The sequence below is a fragment of the Zymoseptoria tritici genome, chromosome 1, assembly GCF_000219625.1.
Source record: "Zymoseptoria tritici IPO323 chromosome 1, whole genome shotgun sequence".
NCBI classification, from domain to species: Eukaryota; Fungi; Ascomycota; class Dothideomycetes; order Mycosphaerellales; family Mycosphaerellaceae; genus Zymoseptoria; species Zymoseptoria tritici.
This window is the reverse complement of record NC_018218.1, coordinates 1,788,897-1,809,242: the sequence shown is the minus strand read 5'-3', so window position 1 is coordinate 1,809,242 and position 20,346 is coordinate 1,788,897. Positions and strand designations below refer to the sequence as shown.

Sequence of the window (20,346 nt, the reverse complement as noted above, 5' to 3'; positions counted from 1 at the left end):
GGTAGCACGAGCATCAATGCTTTTCTTACTTAGCCGCCGGTACAAAGTCCTGGGACTGCTGACTAATCAAATGAAACGATGGATTCACCTCACTTCCCATTCCGTGAATTAAGTTCGCCCTTGTCTCTCCTTCCCACCTGCATCTTTCCTCATCTTCGTTTCCGGAGGAGCAGAACGCCATACAGTATGCCGGCGCCCACCATTGCCGACAAGCCCTGGCATCAACACCTCACCATCGACCTCTTCGCACATGTTCTCTCTACCAGCATCTTCCACCCTTTCGTCGCCTGCCTCATTCCCGTCTGCTTTCGCTCCATCCAAGCTCCCTACGACAGTCCTCAGTTCATCGCTTCCTGCATATTCGCAGGCTTGGTCACCTTGATATGGATGCTCAGTGTCGTCAACAAGCGTGTTGCATATGGCCTGCCACGGGAAGTTGACTGGACTGAGGAAGTGGTCGTTGTCACAGGCGGCGCGAATGGACTGGGCAAAGTCATTGCTGAAACGTATACCATGCGAGGAGCGCGAGTAGCGATCTTGGATCTCGTGCAGTCGACTGGAGAGACTGGGAGTGAGGGCGATGTGAGAGTCTACCAGTGCGATGTGGGCGATGCGGAGGCGGTGGAGAAAGTTGCGAAGAGGATAAAGGATGATGTAGGCAGATATTTCTCAAATCAGACTTGTGTCCACGAACTGATCTTGTATCTCCCAGCTTGGACCTCCCACGATTCTCTTGAACAACGCCGGCATCGTCAACGGCAAACCACTCTGGGATCTGACATCGAAAGACATCGAGCGCAACTTTTCTGTCAACCTCATCTCGCATTTCCACACCATCCGGACTTTTCTTCCGGGAATGCTCGCCTCTGAGACAGGTGGAACGATCGTCACTATCGCTTCTGTGCTGGGAAAGCTCGGTGCAGCCAACCTCTCCGACTACTGCGCCGCGAAAGCCGGACAAATCGCCATGCACACTTGCTTACGATCCGAATTGTCCTCCGATTCTGCACCGCCCGGCGCAGAGAAAGTGCGGACAATACTCGTCACGCCAGGACAACTATCGACCCAACTATTCGCAGCGCTGGAGACGCCGTCGAACTTCTTCGGGCCGGTGGTCGAGCCGGTCGAGTTGGCGAGTGCGATTGTGAGGATGATCGATGCTGGAGAGAGCGGAGAGATCAGTATGCCATTCTATGCGAGGTGGATCGAGTGGAACTTTGTCCTGCCAGCTGCCGTGCAGAGAATGTTGAGGCTTGTCAGCGGCATTGATCGGGCGATGGGCTTGGCCAAGGATGATTCGAAGAAGAAGAGCACATAGCTTGGACTGGACTTCCTTGCTCAACATATACAAGCATGCAGGCAATGCATATTGCTCACAGGAAGAGTGAATTACTTCAATGGCAAAGCGCGCTATGGAAACTCTTTGTCATATATCGGGGAGCAGCAGCCAGGCCCCTCCGGAGCCATTGGGACAGGCGATACGACGAGCAACGTTGTCTTTCACGCAGAGACCGCACGCTACAGTGCAAGTTTTCGAAGTCATCCCAGGACGCTCGTCCTCGACAAGGAGCCTCAATTTGAGCCGTGCAGACCGATCCTGAGCTGGGCATCTGGCCTTCAGCTGCGCGCACGGAACCGAGCGCTGAGCTGAGCTGTGCGCATCGCGCCGAGCTCCCACCCACAACTTCCAGACCATCCGCAAACAAGATCATGCGTACAGTTTCGAGACCACGCAAACAGCGAAGGAACACGTCTTCGAAGTCAGCTGCGTCCCGTCGGGCTAGGAGGTTTGTTGGCAATACGCTTGTCCACGTCCGGGCGAATGCTGCTCATTCAGTGCAGGAGGTCGAACTACACTGTATCGAAGTCGCTCTGTAGGGTACATCCACACTCCCACGCTGGCGCATGTGGGCCTTCTCCTTGCTCGTTCAATTGCTCTTCTAACAAGGTAGACTGCTTCCACATCCGCCGTCACGTTCGCCGACTGTCCTAGCGAGGGTCAAGTTCCACGTCAGCCTCTACCACACATCGTGCTGCAGTCCCCATTCCGAGCTGGCGGCGCTCATCGGATCGTTGAATGGCGACTCATTGGGATCGTTGAAGGCCGGGTCATTGGGATCGTTGAAGGGCGACCACGGATCTATGAGGGGCGATTCGTCCGGGTCAAAAGTTCCACGGTTCTCATGAAATGCTGGAGTCCCATCTCGAACTTAGCGAGACCGGTCGGATCCACAAATGGCGACTCATTGGGGTCGCGAATTCCAATATCTGGGAGAGTGCCGGATTCGAAGCGAGCTGCTTCCAGAACCTCCAAGTCCGCCTCACTCTGAGCCTTTAGCATTGTTGGGCTACCGTTTGCTGCGAACAGCGAAGGAGCTCGACGTTCAAAGGACGTTGACGCTCGAAGGATGTCGCCATATGTACGGAGGGCAAGGCAATCACATACCTTTCAAAAGTACCTTGAGGTACGAAAGAGTCCGCTCTTGTTGGCATTGCCTCAAAATGCAGCGGTGGGATCGACTGTCACTCCCCCCGAGCCTCGACCTAGTTTCATGCGCACAACTCCGCCATCGCTGGCATGGTCTCCACAAGAAGAGATTCTTGCACCTGGGCCGCGCCAACCAAATCCGCGGCGAGGCGCGCCCAGAAGAGCGCGCGGTGCGTTGGGAGCCAAGGCTGCAGCTCCCGCCAGGGAATCCAGAGTCCGACCAGAGCGCGAGACGAGAGCGAAAGGCCTTGAGTCGCTCGATCTCGTCGTCCTTGACGCGTTGCAGGGTGGCATCATCCAGCTTACGCTTCACGTTGAATTTGAAGATTGAGATCGAGCCGTTCTTGATTTCGTTGTTCTCGAATTGCAATTTGGTATCTGCGCGAGCCTTGGCCTGGTCGACTTTCATCAAAAGCTGTTGTGCTAATCCCTGGTTCGCCTGGGTTCGTGCCGCCGGTACAGTCAATGAAGGGCGTGCCATAAGTACTCCATAGCGCGTTGCAGTGCACAGCAGCGATTCGAAATTCTCCCAGGTAATCTTGGACTCAAGGAAACGAACGTACCAGCCGCCGTCTCCAGTACTAATGTTCTTGGATCGCAGACTGTATACGAAGTTCTTGGCGGCATTGATCTCATATTGCCGGACTCTGCGGAGGTTTGGAGTCGAGTACCTCGCCCTCTCCGGACCGCAGTACGTACTCATTCGCATGACTCCGCTCTACTTGGTATAGATTCGATGCGAAGCAAATGCGAGAACGGGATTCGCTCTCTCCGGGTCCTCATGCATTCCCATACGCATGGCTCCGCTCTCATTGGCATGGTCTTGAAGCACTTCTTCGCATCGCATCGCTCAATACCGCTTCGCTCTCTCCGGAGTGGAACACGACTTCATACGTACGGCTCCGCTCTTGTTGGCATGGTCTCTAAAACCCTTCTTCGCATCGCATCGCTCTCCAGATCATGGAGACAACGCGAGTGAGGTACATTGGCTTGACTCGAGCGAGGTGCGTCTCAATTGAAATACCGTCTTTCTTGTCTTTCAGAAGATGTTTCCACTCTTCGTTCAATGCCAGAAGTAGCTTCTTCTTGTCTTCAAGGGTGATCGAGGGAGTAGCAAATGCATTTGGAATGTGTGCCACTACCTCAGCAAATCGCTTGTTGGTCTTGAAGGCTTGCTTCTCCATGTTATGTGGGATCAGGGCGGTGTCTGTGTAATTGAACGGCGGGAGCATGGGAATGGCACCGCTCGAATTGGACCCAGTCTTCGTGAAGGTGGACATGAGATTGGACTGGAACAAGGAACCAGCCATGACGTCTCTGGTCGCGGACTTGCTGGCCGTGGTGTTGCTGGCCGTGGACTTGCCGCCTTGAGACTTGTTGGCGGTGGACTTGCTTCCATTGGCTTGAGGATGACCGGAGAGGACTGCAATTCGATTGTGCTTCGGCAAAGCAGGGAGGGCATCCACATCGATCACTTCTGGTGCGTCTCCATCGGCCGAGTTGAGCTCAGGGCTCTTCTTAGAGTCGCCTGAGCCCGTCAGACTCCGGAGTTGTCATGCCCTTGGAGTTCGACACGAATTGTGACATGGTGGAATGTCTGAGAGACTGCTGAAGGCCAGGTTGAAGGTAAGCAGGGGGCGGACCCGGTGCTTTAGGACGACGGCGAGGCTTGTTCGGATCCTCGTCGCGGATGAAATCATCGTACTGCTCTGGAAGAGGGATCTCGGCGTCACTGGGCAGGGCACCGGAGACCAGGGCTATCTCTTCATCCAGCAGCTCATCATCCGGCAGCTCAGCAAGCTCGACATGATTTTTGGCTCTGCCGGGGATCATGAGAGGTTTCCATCCGTATAACTCCGCTGGTGTTGGCTTGCTCTCAAACCGCTTCTTCGTATGAGGTCGCTACGTATCGCTTCGCCGTCTCCGCATCGCGAAACGGTTCTATTTGCATGACTCCGCCCTTGTTGGCATGGTCTCAAACAAAATTCACTTGGCACTCGATCGATCACAAGGGTAATGTCGTAAACCATGGTCATTCGTCTCATGCTATGCTATTCATACTCGTTACAACGCCGGAAGCAATCCCAAAAACAAACGCCATGCTCTCCCAAAAAAACAGCGCCATGCTCTCCCAAAAAACAAGCGCCATGCTCTCCAAAAACAAACGCCCGCTTGACCCCATATCTCTCCGCTCATTGGCATGGTGAGCGACTCGAACCCCGAAGGGGAGCATGCTCACCACGCAGAAAACCAAAACCACACCCCCGCATGAGGGCGAGCTCAACCCCGAAGGGGAGCTCAAGCCCAAGCCCAAGTCCAAGAATCCACCCCGTGAGGGCGAGCTCAACCCCGAAGGGGAGCTCAAGCCGAAGAGAGCTGACTCAACCCCGAAGGGGAGTCGAAGCTCATGGCATGGGAGGAAAGCCATCCTGCTCGAACAACCAGGTGAGGATTTCTCCCCCGCTTCGCAGCCAATGCTGGTAGGCCATCTCGAATTTGGCGTTCTCGGTCGCATCGATGATAGGCGACTCGTTGGCATCGCGTTTTCCAACATCGGGTGGAGTGCCGAATTCCAGATGAGCGGCTTCCACGTCGGTGTCCACCTCTGGCGTGAGGCTAGTTTCCACCTCGTTGATCTCGTTCAACTCCTCCTCATGGGGACGATCTTCACCTCGGAAGATGTTCTCCCTCACCTCACAATCCTCCTCCACCTCCATTTCGTCGTCGCTATCCGCGTCGTACATCCGGAATGTTCCAGACGCATCTCCAGGTCGGTTGTGGGGTATGGCGACAAGATCATCGATCTTCACACGCTTGGTACGGTGCTGGGTCATCTCTCTGATTTCCTCATCCTTCTGCAAGTTGTGAAGGTGGTCTTTCGCTTCGTGGTATGCGCGCAGCTTCTCGAGTCTGCTGTCGGCATTTGGGTCGCGCGGGAGAGGCTTGGGATCCCAGGCACGTCTCGGGATCGTGACTTGCGACGCAAGCTCGCGGCGGCGGCGTACTGATGCGATGTCGCGGTGCCTGCTTGGTGTGGGTTCTGGACGGCGGATGTTCGTCTCGGAAGGCTCGGTGTATTCGGAGATAGCGCCCAGTGGGGTAGGGTAGGTGCTGCCAGGGGCAGATGGCGGGATGCGCGCAGTGCGTGGTGTCCTCATTGCCTTGGTACGAGTGGGTGTTGCGTCGCTGAAGTCTGGGCGCGCTAAAGCCGGCTCCTGTCTCACTCCTTGTTGTACCTCGTGATGCGCTTCTGGCTCTTGCTCTTGCTCTGGTGCTGGCCGCTTGCGTGAGGCTGGCAAGGCACCGATCACTTCACCCGAAGCTTGTGATGAAACGCCGTTCTGGAGAAGTGAGGGTCGCTGTGCCTGAGTGGTGGTGCTGAGCTTGCGAATGGTGCCGAACGGTGATGAGAGAAGGCCAAAAGCGCGGCGGAGGAGGTTGGGCCTGGGTGTCTCAGCAGCGTTGTTGTGTGGCGATGACGAGGTGTCGCGATTGACATTCTGCTGCTGCACTGAGCTTGGAGCGGTCTGATGTGAGTGTGGCGCCAAAGTCAGAGGGGTTGAAGTGACCATTTGAGAGTCGCCAAATTCGGAGAGTTCGCCAGACGTGGGTGACTGTTTGCTGGGTGACTGTTTGCTGAGTGAGCCGTTGCCAGGGGTGTCGGAGCTCGTGACCTTCTGCTTCCTGCTGGGCGCGTTCTTGTAGAGGAAGTGATCGCGCAGAGGCTGTGACGGTTTGGCTGGCGCGCTGCGCTGAATGCCGCCGACTTGAATGCGGCGCTCCAGATCTTCAACCTCGTCCTCGAGTTTTTCAACCTCGACCTTGTGTTGGCGCACCACTTGAATCTGGTTGTCGGCGATGGCATGAATGACATCGTCTTTTTGGCGGCTGGTCAGTGTCGGGATGATGTGCCGCTCGTTGTTGTATACGATGCGACGTGCGATTTCGGCGGGGTTGAAAACTGCGCCTTCCTTTTTCGTGGGCTTACTGTGGTCGTCAGAAGCGGCGACGGAGGATGCGCGGCTGGAGGCTTTTGACGCGATGCGAGTGCTGCGTCGCGAGGCCGACGGCGGAGGTTGGTCGCGTAGGCGAGCCATTGTGTGTGCGTGTTTTCGTGTGTGATATCTTTTGCTTGTCTTGATTTGTGTACTTCTGATGCGCTTGAGCTTGTGCTTGATGTTTGCGGTGTGGTGGGTCGTGCTTGCGCGTGAAGTGTTGTTGTTGTTGCGGATGTGAGAAAGTTGAGGAAGGTCCGAAGCTCGAGCTTTAAAGAAGAAGAAGCCAGCGCGGGCCCGTGCTCGTCCCCAATCACAGAAACAAGCTTAAAAGTAAGGTTTTCTCACAATCAACGCTCACTTCCAAGCTCCGAGCTCAAGCTCATTGTCGAGCTGCCCCATCCGTGAGCTGCCATTAGTCGGTCTAATCACAACAATTGAGCTCGACAGTCGTGCAGTTAACTTGCCGTACAGTCCCTCGTACAGGTAACATGCTTACTTAGATAGTCGTGCAAGCACTCGAACTGGTAATTTGCCAGGACAGGCCAATAGCTGTACAGGTATCGTACAGGTGACTGTACGGGTCATGCTAAATAGTCGTACATGTAACGGAGCAGAACATGCTAAATAGCCGTGGAAGTAGCCGTACGTGTCACTAAAGCGATGTATGTTATAGAGCGGCACATGTTATCGTACGAGACATGCTGGATAGTCGTACATGTGACGGAGGCGGCCATGTCAAGTAGTCGTACATGTGAAGGCGGAGGCCATGTCAAATAGCCGTACAGGTAGTCGACCGTGCAATTGAGCGGGATATGCTAAAAGTAGTCGTATATCTCGCTCGCATGTCATGGTACGTGTTGTCGTTCGTGTAACATAGCAGGTAGGACGAGCAGCTTGACTGGATGTTGTCCCGTGCATGTCAGTGGCTGCGCATGGATCAGCCGTTCGTCACAAACAAGCTTATATTTAAGGCTAACTGACTGTGAGGAGCGTTTTCCGGCACGTTCTTGCCGATCGCGAAAACATGTGGAGCCACATCGTAGTCCTCGTGGGATGCGAGATGTTCGCGCATCATACATTCGACACGAAGACTGCACGCCTTGTGAACCACTGAGCAATAGGACGAAATCTTTCTGCATATCGGGCTTGCTCTTCGCCAGGCAACGATGCCATAAGTACAATTGTCATTTGACGCGCTTCGATAGCCTGCAAGAAGCTACATGCAGGCACTCTGATCGAAGGCAATCAGTATGACAGCCATGTCCAGCATCTCAAGCAGTTCAAACAACCAAGGAGCGGCTGCAACAGCTATTCGGCTTGCGAACATAGCATGGGTCGCTGGCCAAAGCACGACTCTCTATGTGCCGTTGATCCTCGAAAGCCGCCGTGACAGTCCAACAGGCAGAATTGCATGCCTCAGACCGGTCGCTCGCCCGCCAAAGACGGCAAACTCGTGCGCGTAAAGTTCTTCGCCCGGTCGATGATTGTGACAGCCTTCGAATGAGGGTGCTGTCGCCCAAATCGGAACACCGTGATTACGGAACGCCGTTATTTGGAGCCTCAAGGTTGATGGTCTTCGGCTCAATGTGAGGCTCTCGGGTTCATTCAGTCATCGTCGTGTATCGTAATACCATTCTCCTCCTCCGCTGCTCCAGTATCCCCGTTCGTGTCCACATCATCTCCATTCGTCTTGTTCGGGACCTTGGCTGGAGCGAACTTCTTCTTGATGCCGCCCTCCTTTTTCCCATCGACATCTCCCTCAGGCTCCACGCTTCCACCAGCTTTCTTCTTCTGCTGTCTCTGCTTCGCTTTTTCTCGCTTTGCACGATTCTTGTCCAGCTTCTCCTGATCCTTCCTCTCGCGCTCCTCCTTTTGCTTTTGAAAGTCCTTCTCCGCCTCCTCCACCTGCACTTCCTCGTCCATCATTCGCAATCGCTCATACTCGCGCCGTCTGCTCGCCTTGTACACGTGGAACTCGCCACTGCCTGCGCCGGCGGAAGATCCTTGGACATTTGCCACCACTTCTGGGGGTGCAAGTAGGGATCGTGCTTTCGGTCCGAGTGCAAGGCCAACTTCAGCGCGATCAGGATTGGCGAAAAGAGCTTCAACTTGCGCCGATTGCTGTGTCGCTGGCGTCAGAGCGCGTTTCTTGGTCGGACGCTGCGAGCGATTCGACACTGATGTCGGAATGGACTCTGGGATGTTCTCCGACATGGTCGAAGGTGTATGCTGGGAGGACGTGGTCCAGAATAGTTTGCGACAGCGTTGATGAGAGTCACTGTACGGGAAGGCATTACTATGCTGAGGAATTAAAGATTGAAGATCACTGGCGTCACTCCTTCGCCCCTCCACTGCAGCTGGAGCTTCGATGTTCGAACAGACGCCGCACGACTTGTTTGTCTTCTACGAGAGACGACCACTCAAGATCCTGCAACTTCTGAAATACATCTCAAGATGGGGAAGCCTAGGGTATGCCGCCGTCTGATTCTGCTGCACCTATCATATCACGCTGACTTGCATGTAGCTGATCATCCTCATCCGGCATGCTCAATCTGAAGGGAACAAGAATCGAGAGATACACCAGATTGTTCCCGACCACCGCGTCAAGCTTACGGATGAAGGCCACAAGCAGGTAGGTCACGAATCTCGACTTGGACGCTTTACTTGCACGCCTGACTAACGCCATAGGCAGAGGAGGCCGGTCGACGACTACGAGAACTCCTAAGGCCAGACGATACTCTTCAAATCTACACCTCACCATACCGCCGTACGCGTGAGACCACCGAAGGTATACTGAAGACACTGACCGCCCACGATGATCCGGACGATCCGTCAGCTGCTCCGTCGCCGTTCAGTAGGGAAAAGATCAAGGTGTACGAAGAGCCTCGCTTGAGGGAGCAAGATTTTGGAAACTTTCAACCAGACTCGGCGGAGATGGAACGGATGTGGCATGAGCGTGCATCGTACGGACACTTCTTCTATCGAATACCCAACGGAGAGAGTGCTGCAGACACCTACGATCGGATCTCGGGCTTCAACGAGAGTCTGTGGAGACAATTTGGCGAACATGAATTCCCCAGCGTCTGCGTGCTTGTCACCCATGGATTGATGACCAGAGTCTTCTTGATGAAGTGGTATCATTGGTCTGTGGAGTACTTCGAGGATCTACGCAACATCAACCATTGCGAGTTCATCATCATGCAGAAGAACCAGGACAACGGGAAATACATACTGGAGAATCAACTTCGTACATGGTCAGAGCTGAAACGTCAAAGACGAGAACAAGAAGCCAGGGATAATCCACAGCGGCGCAATACGCTTTCAAACTTTCTGAAACAGCCTCAAGGAAGCCCGGCGATACCTCCGCGAAAGTGGGGCGAACAGAATGGAGAGAGCTTTGCAGGATCCGCAGCGAACACATCGCCACCCAAGCAGGAGATAGAGCTTCCGCCGGCTGCAAAAACCGGCATATCATCGCGACAGCAGAGCGATGGACGAGGAGACCGCCCAAAGGCCATCGCAAAGGAACTACCAGCAGGCCGGAAGCTTCCATTAAGACCAGAAGTCGCTCAGTTTCTCCATACAGGTCGCGATGGAGGAGGCACAGAATCTGGCGCGAACACACCCCACGAAATGAGTGATGAGGAAAGCACAGAATATTTCGATGCTGCAGGTCAAGGTCGGTTGACCTCGATAAAGAAGTCGCCAAAGCGAAAAGCGACAACGGACGACATTGAACGCTGGGGGCGAGAGAGTGGTATGAGACAGCATGCAATGGCAGATGCACTGGGTGACGAGAGCACTGTCTACGAGAACCAGGATGACAGTGCCACGGATGCCGACACACAGACTGTGCCGGAGACTGCGCAAGATCTTGGAAGAGCAGAGAAAGAAGACAAAGGCATAAGAGGAAGTGTGTACTGATCCAACGATTCTAATAGATGATGACCGACTGGAATAATGAATGATACGATCCTTGACGCCAATATGATGAAGGAGATTTGCAGATACGAAAAGCCACATTTGCCCGAAGTTCAGCTTGACAACCAATCGCAGATGCTGCCAATGGCCTCTCCTCGATACCCATTCAGCCTCGCAAGCTTACATCTCTGCATTGCGAACGAATTTTTGGTTCATGGCCTAGAATAGGCCGAATCTCTTCTTCCGCTTGGGTGTCGTCGCTTTTGCCTCCTTCATGGCCTCGGCATCTTTCTTCTTCTGCCTCCTTGACACGCAGCAAGTGAACAGCAGAATGCACATCGCAAGACCCAATAGCAGGAAAGCCGCCACGAGCATCCAGATCGCCGAGCCGAAGTAAGCCTTGCTCCTCGAGCTGTCCTCGTTGACATGATGCCGCACGACACCGAACAGCGTGAAGTCCGTCGCCATTACAATGATGGTCAGGACCCATGCCACGAAAGCTGTGAATGCACCAGCCAAAGAGCCAACAACTCCGGCGCCGATGGACACCAGAAAGGCGATGAATGTGATACCGCACACTATCGGATGCAGGACCATCACTCGTGTGAGCGCATCGGAAGTGCCGCCGGACAAGGAGTCGATGCCAAAATTGTCCACGCGGGACATCAGTGCGGCGGGCTCGTAGCCAATATGGCGGCCGGTGCAGATATCGTGGCCATTTGGACTGCGTCGTGGTATCAATACTGGTCACAAGATGCCATGGAAAAGGAGTCACCTGCTTACAGCGCGTTTGAGGTGCAATGGCCGAAGGTCCCGAAGGTGACGATGTAGTCTTGCGTTTTGCTGCTGTTGCCGAGCTCAACGCGGAGGAGACCGAGATCGTTGATGATGGGCGACGAGATGGTGACTAGGAGAAGAAGCAAGGAGGATATGAAGAGGAGTAAGACTCCGAACCTTGTGAACGCGGTCAGCATCCTCAGATGTCCCTGATAATCGACAAGGGCTCAGCCAGAACAACTACCAGTGGATCGCGCTCCCGGCCTTCATGTTGAACTCGATGTGATGCTGGTGGAAATGGACGTTGTGGCGGTCGCGCGTTGTCGGGTAGGGGCAGTGGCAGCGTCCGTGGGCAAAAGCGTCGTCGGCGAGTGTGATAGAAGTGAGAACGTGGTCAAGAGTTGGAAGATGTGATTATAGGCAGACCGGGTTCATTCACGGAAGCTGGCAGACCACATGGCCGAGTCTCACATGACGTTCCTTGTGAATTGTCTGCTGCATGCGTTGCGACGCCAAATCAAGTTCCAAGTCTGACAGGGCTTCACTGTCAAACAATGGCGAGGTGAGGTAGGCGGAAATTTTACATGGAAGCGCTTTCATATGACGACGAACTCTGATCAGCCTGGAGCAGGATATGCATTCCGAGTGAGATCGATCCCTTCGTGGACATGATGGACAAGCATCGGACCGTTCGCATTTGCTCCCGGCGGGCGATGCGCTCAAATTGCCATCGCATGCTCGATCAGACGGCAACACGAGCACGGTCCGTCCTCGCAGACGGCCTACAGCAATACTGACAGCCTAACAAACATGTGTAAAAGTAATGAATGAACGTTTTGTCATTTATGTGTAAGTTCCTTCAGGTTGAGCGATAGCCGTGAAGCATCCGTTCTCTATTCTGCCAGCTCTCTCAGTCGGTCCAGGACTCGACGCAGCGAGATACATGCTCCCTTACTCATCACAGTCAAACCGTCGAGCTCACCATCGCCCTGGCTCTTCTCAAGAGTCTCCTCGACGTTCTGGATTGTCGCAGCGAGCAATTTCGGCCCCTTGCTGTCATGGTAGAGCCATTTGATGATATCTTCTAGCCCCGCCAGTCCAGGCGCAGTCTTCCAACTCGAAAGTGCGGTGATGAGGAAGCCTTTCGCGCGAAGGAAGATGCGTTCGCTGTATAGTGCACTGGGTCGTTTGCTCGCTTCCGTGCCGACCAGATTCTCGTAGCCAGCCTCATTGAAATACGGCTCTCTCACAAGAACGAGTCCAAGCAGAGACATGACAACCTGAAGAAGGGTACTCCGGGAAGCATTCCAGCCTTCGCCCTTGTTGCCTTCCCAAGTGCCGAGCAAGGAAAGACAAATCTTGCCGTCTTCGTACAAGTTCGGGTTCACTCTGCCCACTGTGCCGATAGTCGAGTGGGCAGGCCATGAATGGAAGTGCACCTGTGGAGGCTCGGCGGGAAATGATGGTGGAAGGTAGACGTCGACGATGAATGGTGCGTTTGCATAAGGCGTTTCAGTGGGCCCAATGAGGAGAAGTCGAAGCAAGTCCATGCGGGCCTCCCAGGAGCGTACGTATACACCCGCTGGCAATGAAGAGCTATTTCTGAGAATTTTGTGCTCTTTCTGTGTGCGCTTCATGTGCACTGAAGTAGTCGTCGTTGGCTCAAATTTGAAGCGATGATCATCCGGTATCCGTCCCTCAAGAATCTTGTAGGCAGCAGGTGCCTCCTCAGACGGGTCTTCCGCAGACGGGACGGAACCGTATTCGCCAGCTCGCAGCGGCGTGTCGGAGTTCGAGATTGGCGGTGTCTCTTGTCGTTCCGGTGCATCATGCATCACGTCGTTTTCTGCGTCGCTTTCGAGATCACCATCCGCGGACTCCCACTCGTCATTTTCGACCTCGTCTTCGTCCATCGGATCGCCGTTTTCGTCCTCGTAGGTAGCAAGCATCTCCTCATCTTCCTCTGAGTCTTCATCGCTATCCCATTCATCCTCATCGTCGTCCGAATCTGTGTCGAAGTCATCATCCATGTCTTCATCCCATCCGTCTAGCTGCCCAGTGCCATCCGAGCGTACTGCCACCACTGTAGACTCTCGCTTCACGAGAACATCTTGAACCACCGATGCTGCACCCAGACGCACAAGCAAGCGTCCGTCCATGGGCGTGTCAACGATCTCTCCCAGCCAATTCACATCTCTTGGCCTGCCTGTCGACGGGTCGGATGGGTATTCCAAAATGAGCACAATATCGCCTCTGCGGACGTTCAATGCTGCTGGCGCCTCGATGTCATACAAGCTTATGTCTTCCTTTTGACCTAGCTGGTATGACATTGCATGTGACACCATTGGAACGGGAACACCCTCTTCTTCATCCGGATCTTTGGTGTAGTAGACGGTTGAACCTGGCTGCCATTGAATCGTGGCTATCCGATCTGCCGCGTTCACCGCGTGTACGACTCCAACTCGTTCTGGCTGTTCCACTTGGGGCATGCCAGGCACGGGAGACAAGCCCAATGTGTGCGCGATCTCACCTGGCCATACGGCATGCTCGTCATCAATATCACCATCGGGCACCAGATTGATGCTGTCTTCAACCGTAATTGAGAGGTCTTGCCATTGCACCGTGACGTCTGTGTGGAATGAAGATATATCGAACACGTTGAGGTCGTAGCCCAGATGGTCTTGTCTTTCAAGTCGAGGAATCGTGTTTGGATTAGATGCTGTAGAGTACTTGACCCTTGCGCCCGCCAGATCATTGAACCGTACTCGTAGATTCAGCCGCACGTCAGTCTCGGAATTGGATACTGTGCTCAGCCGACCTTTTGGGTCCACAGAACTTCCGCCCGGGCGCCTTGTGCGGTCGTAGACTTGAAAGTCGGATGACTCCAACTCTGGTATTTCGAGCTGCGGTGGAGGCTCTTGTACGTCGTTGGATCCGTATCGCTTCTGCAGCCATGCTACGTCAGCAGTCACCGTCCGTACTGTGACAACGGTCCCGACCGGAGGCGTGTTGGGACTATATCTACCATAGACCCAGGATCCAGTCCGCAAAGTACCCTTGGTTGTCTTGACGATGTCACCCACTGAGAAAGCTCCCAGCGTTCCATCGGCATGCTGACCAGACTCATCCGGAATCTCCACGACTCCATTGTCTGATAGCTTGACAAAGATGTTGTTTGTGATGCCCTCAACACGTCCGATCCAGTCCTTGTAGATGACCATGTCATCCTCCGTTGGAGACTCTGCATATCTCAGCTCCAAAGCCGGTATGTCTACGATCGGCGCAGGCTTTCCAGCAGGTGGAAGAGTGAATGAATTTTCATTGCCGGGTTCCCACTTTCCAGGAGGCAGAAGTCCCTTCAGTGTGTGCCCTGACGAATGCAGCACATCGCACATCGGCTGCAATGTGCACTTGGTGAAGGTGTTTATGACAACTCCGCTCACCGCATCTGAGACGCTGCGCTTGACGATATCGCCAATCAAGAGCGATCTGTCGAGCAGTTCTACCTGCGAAATGGGCAGCAATTCCATGCTCAGCTCGTTCTGCCAGCGCACCAGGATCGTATCCTTTGGAGGAACGCCATCCTTCATGAATCGACGAAAGCTGGCTTGTGAAATTGCTCGGTCATGCGTGATCGGTTCGATCTCAGTCTTGCCGGGATACGGTTGATGAGTATCTATCCCATCATGAGTCCGCTCAACCACAGCCAAGGCGGCCTTGTTGTCTTTCCTTGAGACAATGTCGTCCGGGTGCAGTGGCCGTGCCATATCTTGATCAATGTGAGTGGCTCAGACCATCGAGCACTCAAGGCAGTTCCGTCGCTCCATTCACTGCGAGCGCAGAAAAGCGCAAGAAATGTGTTGGCGACGGACAGCAAACTGGAGAAATAGTTTGTCGTGGACTTGGTCGAAGTGATCGTCAACTTTCGACGGCGCAAAAGTGTCTATGATTTCGTGCACGGGCCGCCTGTTCTTCCGCCCTCGGGTTTTCACCTCAACAACGCAGTCCAACCTCATTGACAGCACCATCACACGCCGCTCCCTCACATCATGGCTCCCACAATCCTGCCCCGGCTGGCCCTCAGGCAGTCGAGAGTCGTCCTCCAGCGTCGTGCCGCATCCACCACCTCGGGAGCTGCGGACGCCGCATCAAAGGGCGCATCGGCTGCTAAGGAGACCGCTGCTAATGCGGCATCTACTGCGAAAGAGACTGCTCAAAACACCGTGTCCAAGGCGCAACAAGGACTGTCCAAGGTCACAAGCTCGGCCGGCCCTGCTCTCAGCAAAGTTGCGAATGCGGCATCGAACACCGTCTCGGGCATTGGCGGCCGCACCGGCAAAGTCATCAGCACCGTTCAAGGTTGGTAGACCTCGGATAGAGAGCCATTGGACGACGAATCACTGACATGTGCCTCAAGGCATGATTCCGCACGTGGTATATTACGGCAAGGTCGCTGGTGAGCTCGGAAAGCTCATCTACAAGGGCCGCAACATGCAACCACCGTGAGTGCAACCCGACGAACATGCATCCACAAGCTAGCCATTGACCATCAACAGAACCATGCAAACTGTCCAGTCCTACCTGACTCCAATCACCAAGGCCGTCCGCAACCCATCTAGCTTCGGTTCGCAAACCGCCCAGGCCGCTGAGAAGCAGGCCGAAGCCGTCATCACCAACCCTCAGAACTTCCTCACTCGGTTACGAAACCTCGACCACGCGACCCTGACCACCGTTGGTATCACCACCGCCGAGGTCATTGGATTCTTCTCCGTCGGCGAAATGCTTGGCCGTTTCAAGATCATTGGCTACAGGAGTTCCGGCGCTCACGCTGAGCACCACTAGATGCGATGAAGGACGGAGGAAGGAGAAGGAGCAGATGTGTGTCATGATATGGCGGGAGTAGGATAAATCACCGCAGATGCAGCAGATGCAGCGGGAAGTAAAGAGAGCGCCTGCAGTGAGGCAGAGTGCGTGTAACACTGTGCATAACCTCAAAAGAGTTTCCTTTCCTTCCTGAGCTCGCTAATGTCCTCGCATTTCTTGTGGTCCATTCCCAGTGTCCGCCCAGCTCAAAAACCGCAATGGTGAAATCGACCGCGGCACGTATTGCAGCATTCGTAGCTCCCGCAACGACCAGCCACTTCAATGGCTATCATGCTTCGAGCGTGACCGAGCAGAAACTTCAAAGTACGCTGGCGAGACCGCGCCTGAGGCACGGAAAAGGTCATCCGGATAGTGAATCAATGATGAGCGACAACATCGAAGTCCGCTGCAGCTGATATTTTGGTAGCGGGAGCGCAGACCATCGGTCAGGCACCTCGCGTACCCAACCTGACGCAGATTCGAAAGCCGCACTTCTCGGATTTGGAGCCTTACCGGCATACTGCCATAGTAAGTGACACACATCTGCAGATGCCGACGTACCTCGAGTTGACTGTATCGACTCCGCCTCAGTGTCGAGCTTCGTCAAGGAACGATGCACACTCCAAGAACGCTATGAGTGCAATGTCGAGACACACGCAATGCAAACGACGTGCGGCCGGTGTTTCGCCTCTACTTCCACAATCGACGATTGGCGAGGATCGATCGCAAGCCGGGATGATCTGGTAAATTGAGAAGTATAGGGCATGAACCCACCCGACTACAGCTGCTCGACAACAGATCAGGTTCACGGGCGCATCCCGTGACGAAGCAAATTTACCGATGTTCTGCGGCCGACAGGAGTAGCAATGGGGCTGGCAGGCGACAGCCTGGACGCGAGGCCCGGACCACGGCCGGCCAGGTACTGACACAATTTGCCGGCGGATGCCGTGGCCCCATGCGATGATCAGGCATTGGCCTTGTGGTGGATTTGTTCTTCCCTTCCGCGGCCGAACATCGAAGCGACGCTCGCGCGCTGCGATGACGCGCTGTACACCCGAGAATGCGGTGCAGACGAGCAGAGATTTCTCTCTTCTAGATCGCCGCGAGCAGGTCCAGTCACGCCGCAGCCCACTCACACTCATGCAGGCCAGCATCTTCAATGCTTGCAGGGCGATGAACGCACGCACGAGCAGTCGCAGGGATTCTCGCAGCATCGCCGGGATTGTTAAACATGGCCCCGGACCCCGGTGGACCAGTGGATCGAAGGTCAATGCATCAGCGGCACATCGCCGGCAAACTGATGGACAAGCAATGCCCCCGTCTGGCTCACTGTCCATGGAAGGGGTCGAGGAAGGAAGACCGAGCTGAGGGCCACAAGGCTGGCGACCTGGTAGGATCGTGGCCTGCGCCAACTGACGTTCTGTTTCAGAGTGTCTGATCCCGTCGACTCGCCTAATAAAGGTCTACGAAGCAGGCGCGGGCGGTTTCGGAGCGATGGATACAGCGACCGTTCCAGGACCTCCAAGGCAATGGGTAGGAGGCAGGCATGCGCCACATTGTGAATGTTGATGTGAGCATACCAAGTAACGCAGTGGTCTATAGGTCGGCCTGAGTAGGCGATCATGTCTGCAGCCGACATAAGCTGAAGCAGGTCCGCGCCGCCAAGGTGGGACAATGCCTAGCAGGGAGATCATGGACAAAGCCCAGCATGCGTTGTAGTTGTGGATGGTGGCTTCCCAATCTTCACAATTCCAACCGGCATTGGACCTGCTGTCAAAAACCCTTCGTCATCACAACGCCCTGCTTGTTGTCGTGTGGCCAGGAAGTCCATGTCTTGCTCGGAGGGCGAGCGGCAAGGAGCTTCCTTCGCTGCAGTAGGCAACATATGCAGACAATCGGCAAAAGAGCGGCCCTCAGCACAGAGATTGCGTACAGATCGTCTTTCGAGCAAGCGTAGAATGGTCTCATGCTGTCGCCGTCAAGGGCATGCAGATGATTGAAGAAACATGACCGTGAAAGTGCATCGTTCTGCTGCAGTTACTCGCTTCCAGAATAGGCGGCTCGGCTGGCGTCTTGCATAAGGGCACGCTGCTCGACATCATTCTGCCAGTGAATCAGCTGTCAGCAACAATCTCTGTGCTGCACACTCTGCATTTGTAGCGACGTGGAAGGTGTCGTACAATACAGGCTTGCCATGCTGTCGGAACGGGGGTATCTCTTCCACGCGAAGGCGATCAGATGCGGGCTACTCTATTATTGACCACAGATCTATCTCACAAGCCCATAAACCTTTCAGGTGATGTGAAAGACAGCTCTGCCGCTCGTCGGAGGTGGCAACCTGGATGCTTGTTGGGGCCTGAGATGATTGAGATCAGAAAGTGCAGCCTGGAGCATTACAGCCATCGGAAATCAGCAGTGGCGAGGAGGATGCTGACAACCACAATGAAAACACGTATGCGCTCCGAGCGCGGCTTCAATCAATCGCCAGAGCTGTGGAGGACTCTGAGGCGGTCGATGACAAGCGTCTGCGTCTGGATTCGTGCTCGTGCAGGATGCTAGTCCTGGGTGCGCCTCAACGACAATTGACTTGCGAAAATCGAGGTTGATGAGCATGCAGCTTCAAGCTCTAGTACGCCGATAGCGTAGTCCACAGGGTCTGGTGGACTAGCATGTCTCGCAGCTTGGCCGAGCTCTGTTGCCGACTTGCCAGCCACGGAGGGACGGCGGGAAGCTTTGGAGAGGTTCGGCCGACGGCGGGGTCCACACTGTTCGAGCGACTTTCTCGAGGCTGGTTGGGGTATGCAGATCTTGAGGGCAGAATCTCAAACCAGTTGCGATATGACCAGCTCGCATGTGAAACATCAGACCGCCGTAAGCCTTCCGATTGAACCTCCACAAATCGGTGATCATTGGCGACAGGGCGCACGAAGCGCAGTCTCCAAATCGTATCGGAGCACAGATGCTGCAGCTTGCAAGGTCTTCGGCGACCAAATCTCCAGGTACGTACCTAGCCGAGTGGTGTTGAGTCTGAAGCTCTGTTCAACCTTGCAAGCAGTTCGCGAGGAATCTAGGGTGGCATGCTAGCACGATAGCGCAATATTTCGTCAACTCCCGCTAGTGCCGCTGCGCTGCGGGTGGTGGATCGAGCATTATTGTTGTTACCCCAGTTTGCGCTATTCGTCGACGATAGAGGAAAGCAATCGCGCTGATCAATAATGGTCCTGGTCGTGCAGTCGTGTTGGGCGAAGCGACGAAGAAGTTCGCGTGTCGGGTCTGCGATCTAGGTGTCTAGGTCTGGTCTGCTGCGGCGGCATCTGACATGGTATGATCAAGACATGAAAGCCAGGTTCGAGGATGGTGTGGTTGGGTTGTGGTCCTGTGGTTTGCGTGTTCACCGGAAGTTGTGGTGCAATGTGGCCTCTTGCCGCCGCGGCTTGGCCAGTGGATACGTCTCGCCGCGCTGATTTTTAACCGCCCATGGCGATCCAGGACCGTCGAACAACCACGCTACACGCTACCGACGATCATGATCAACCAGCACCAGCCGAGTCTCTGCTGCGAGCTCGCGCAGCCGCCGAAGTTGACCCATGAGAAGGTGCGAACGACGACCTTCGGGCTATCAGTGGACTGGACCCGGGGCTGCCCTGTGTTTTGCCGTGGCTTTCAGCGGCTGTGCTGGGCGGAGCCACGCTAGGGAAATGCAGGATGCGAGAGGGTGCCCGGCGACGAGGATGGATCACAGATGAACATCATCGTACGTGCGGCCCGGAAATCAGACACGGCGAGCCCACCGGATGATTGAATGCCCGCGCGGCCTCGAACACGGAGAACAAACACGAGCAGGGCGAGGAGAGACCTTGCCAGGCGAAGAGCCAGCATCAGCACCACCCCGGATCACAATCACCATCACCACGACCACTTTCGACGAGCGTGTGCCCACCGTACCGCATATGGAAGAACCGACACGACAGCTGGGAGTGCACGAGCACATTGTTCATGCAAGCCACGCGCAAGTGCAACCACAAATCCACACTCCATCCAAATAGCTAGCTAGCTACCTTAGACGCGAAGCCCGCCCTCACCCCACTACCATCCTCTTGCCTGTATTTGGCAGGTACCGATGTACCTGCGCTGCACCTGGCCTGTCAGGACAAGGTACCTTTTGCCAAAGGTCTCGCTTCTCTCCAGGGTGGACACGGCGCAGGCAAGATCTCACGGTAGGAATGCGGTCCAGGCTGCTGCGGTGCAACGATTCGCAGTGCAGCCATGCAAATCGCGATGATCCAAGCAGCGCGTATA

The 20,346-nt window shown here is 54.9% G+C and overlaps 8 protein-coding genes across 8 annotated transcripts; 3 read left to right on the top strand and 5 right to left on the bottom strand.

Moving 5' to 3' along the window:
* Positions 1-186: 186 nt before the first annotated feature.
* On the top strand, positions 187-1,318 carry MYCGRDRAFT_89073 (uncharacterized protein; the record flags this gene model as incomplete). Its single annotated transcript, XM_003857502.1, has 2 exons — positions 187-654; positions 713-1,318. 2 exons carry the CDS (start codon positions 187-189, stop codon positions 1,316-1,318), a joined length of 1,074 nt encoding a protein of 357 aa, XP_003857550.1.
* A 2,093-nt stretch (positions 1,319-3,411) lies between these two features.
* On the bottom strand, positions 3,412-4,321 carry MYCGRDRAFT_89072 (uncharacterized protein; the record flags this gene model as incomplete). The annotated part of the gene is made up of 2 exons (XM_003856050.1): positions 3,412-4,016; positions 4,132-4,321. 2 exons carry the CDS (start codon positions 4,319-4,321, stop codon positions 3,412-3,414), a joined length of 795 nt encoding a protein of 264 aa, XP_003856098.1.
* A 572-nt stretch (positions 4,322-4,893) lies between these two features.
* Positions 4,894-7,558, bottom strand: MYCGRDRAFT_89071 (uncharacterized protein; the record flags this gene model as incomplete). The annotated part of the gene is made up of 4 exons (XM_003856049.1): positions 4,894-6,752; positions 6,983-7,035; positions 7,133-7,138; positions 7,464-7,558. 4 exons carry the CDS (start codon positions 7,556-7,558, stop codon positions 4,894-4,896), a joined length of 2,013 nt encoding a protein of 670 aa, XP_003856097.1.
* A 533-nt stretch (positions 7,559-8,091) lies between these two features.
* MYCGRDRAFT_83558 (uncharacterized protein) lies at positions 8,092-8,700 on the bottom strand (the record flags this gene model as incomplete). Its single annotated transcript, XM_003856048.1, has 1 exon — positions 8,092-8,700. One exon carries the CDS (start codon positions 8,698-8,700, stop codon positions 8,092-8,094), a length of 609 nt encoding a protein of 202 aa, XP_003856096.1.
* A 206-nt stretch (positions 8,701-8,906) lies between these two features.
* Positions 8,907-9,928, top strand: MYCGRDRAFT_107004 (uncharacterized protein; the record flags this gene model as incomplete). The annotated part of the gene is made up of 4 exons (XM_003857503.1): positions 8,907-8,955; positions 9,011-9,118; positions 9,175-9,740; positions 9,826-9,928. 4 exons carry the CDS (start codon positions 8,941-8,943, stop codon positions 9,926-9,928), a joined length of 792 nt encoding a protein of 263 aa, XP_003857551.1.
* Positions 9,929-10,626: 698 nt separating this feature from the next.
* MYCGRDRAFT_34722 (uncharacterized protein) lies at positions 10,627-11,381 on the bottom strand (the record flags this gene model as incomplete). Its single annotated transcript, XM_003856047.1, has 2 exons — positions 10,627-11,131; positions 11,191-11,381. The coding sequence occupies 2 exons, from the start codon at positions 11,379-11,381 to the stop codon at positions 10,627-10,629; spliced, it is 696 nt and encodes a 231-aa protein (XP_003856095.1).
* Positions 11,382-12,335: 954 nt separating this feature from the next.
* Positions 12,336-12,776, bottom strand: MYCGRDRAFT_28682 (uncharacterized protein; the record flags this gene model as incomplete). The annotated part of the gene is made up of 1 exon (XM_003856046.1): positions 12,336-12,776. A coding segment is annotated over one exon (441 nt), but the record flags the coding sequence as incomplete, so codon positions are not given.
* Positions 12,777-15,233: 2,457 nt separating this feature from the next.
* MYCGRDRAFT_107003 (uncharacterized protein) lies at positions 15,234-16,202 on the top strand (the record flags this gene model as incomplete). The annotated part of the gene is made up of 3 exons (XM_003857504.1): positions 15,234-15,543; positions 15,602-15,686; positions 15,741-16,202. 3 exons carry the CDS (start codon positions 15,234-15,236, stop codon positions 16,024-16,026), a joined length of 681 nt encoding a protein of 226 aa, XP_003857552.1.
* Positions 16,203-20,346: the final 4,144 nt, after the last annotated feature.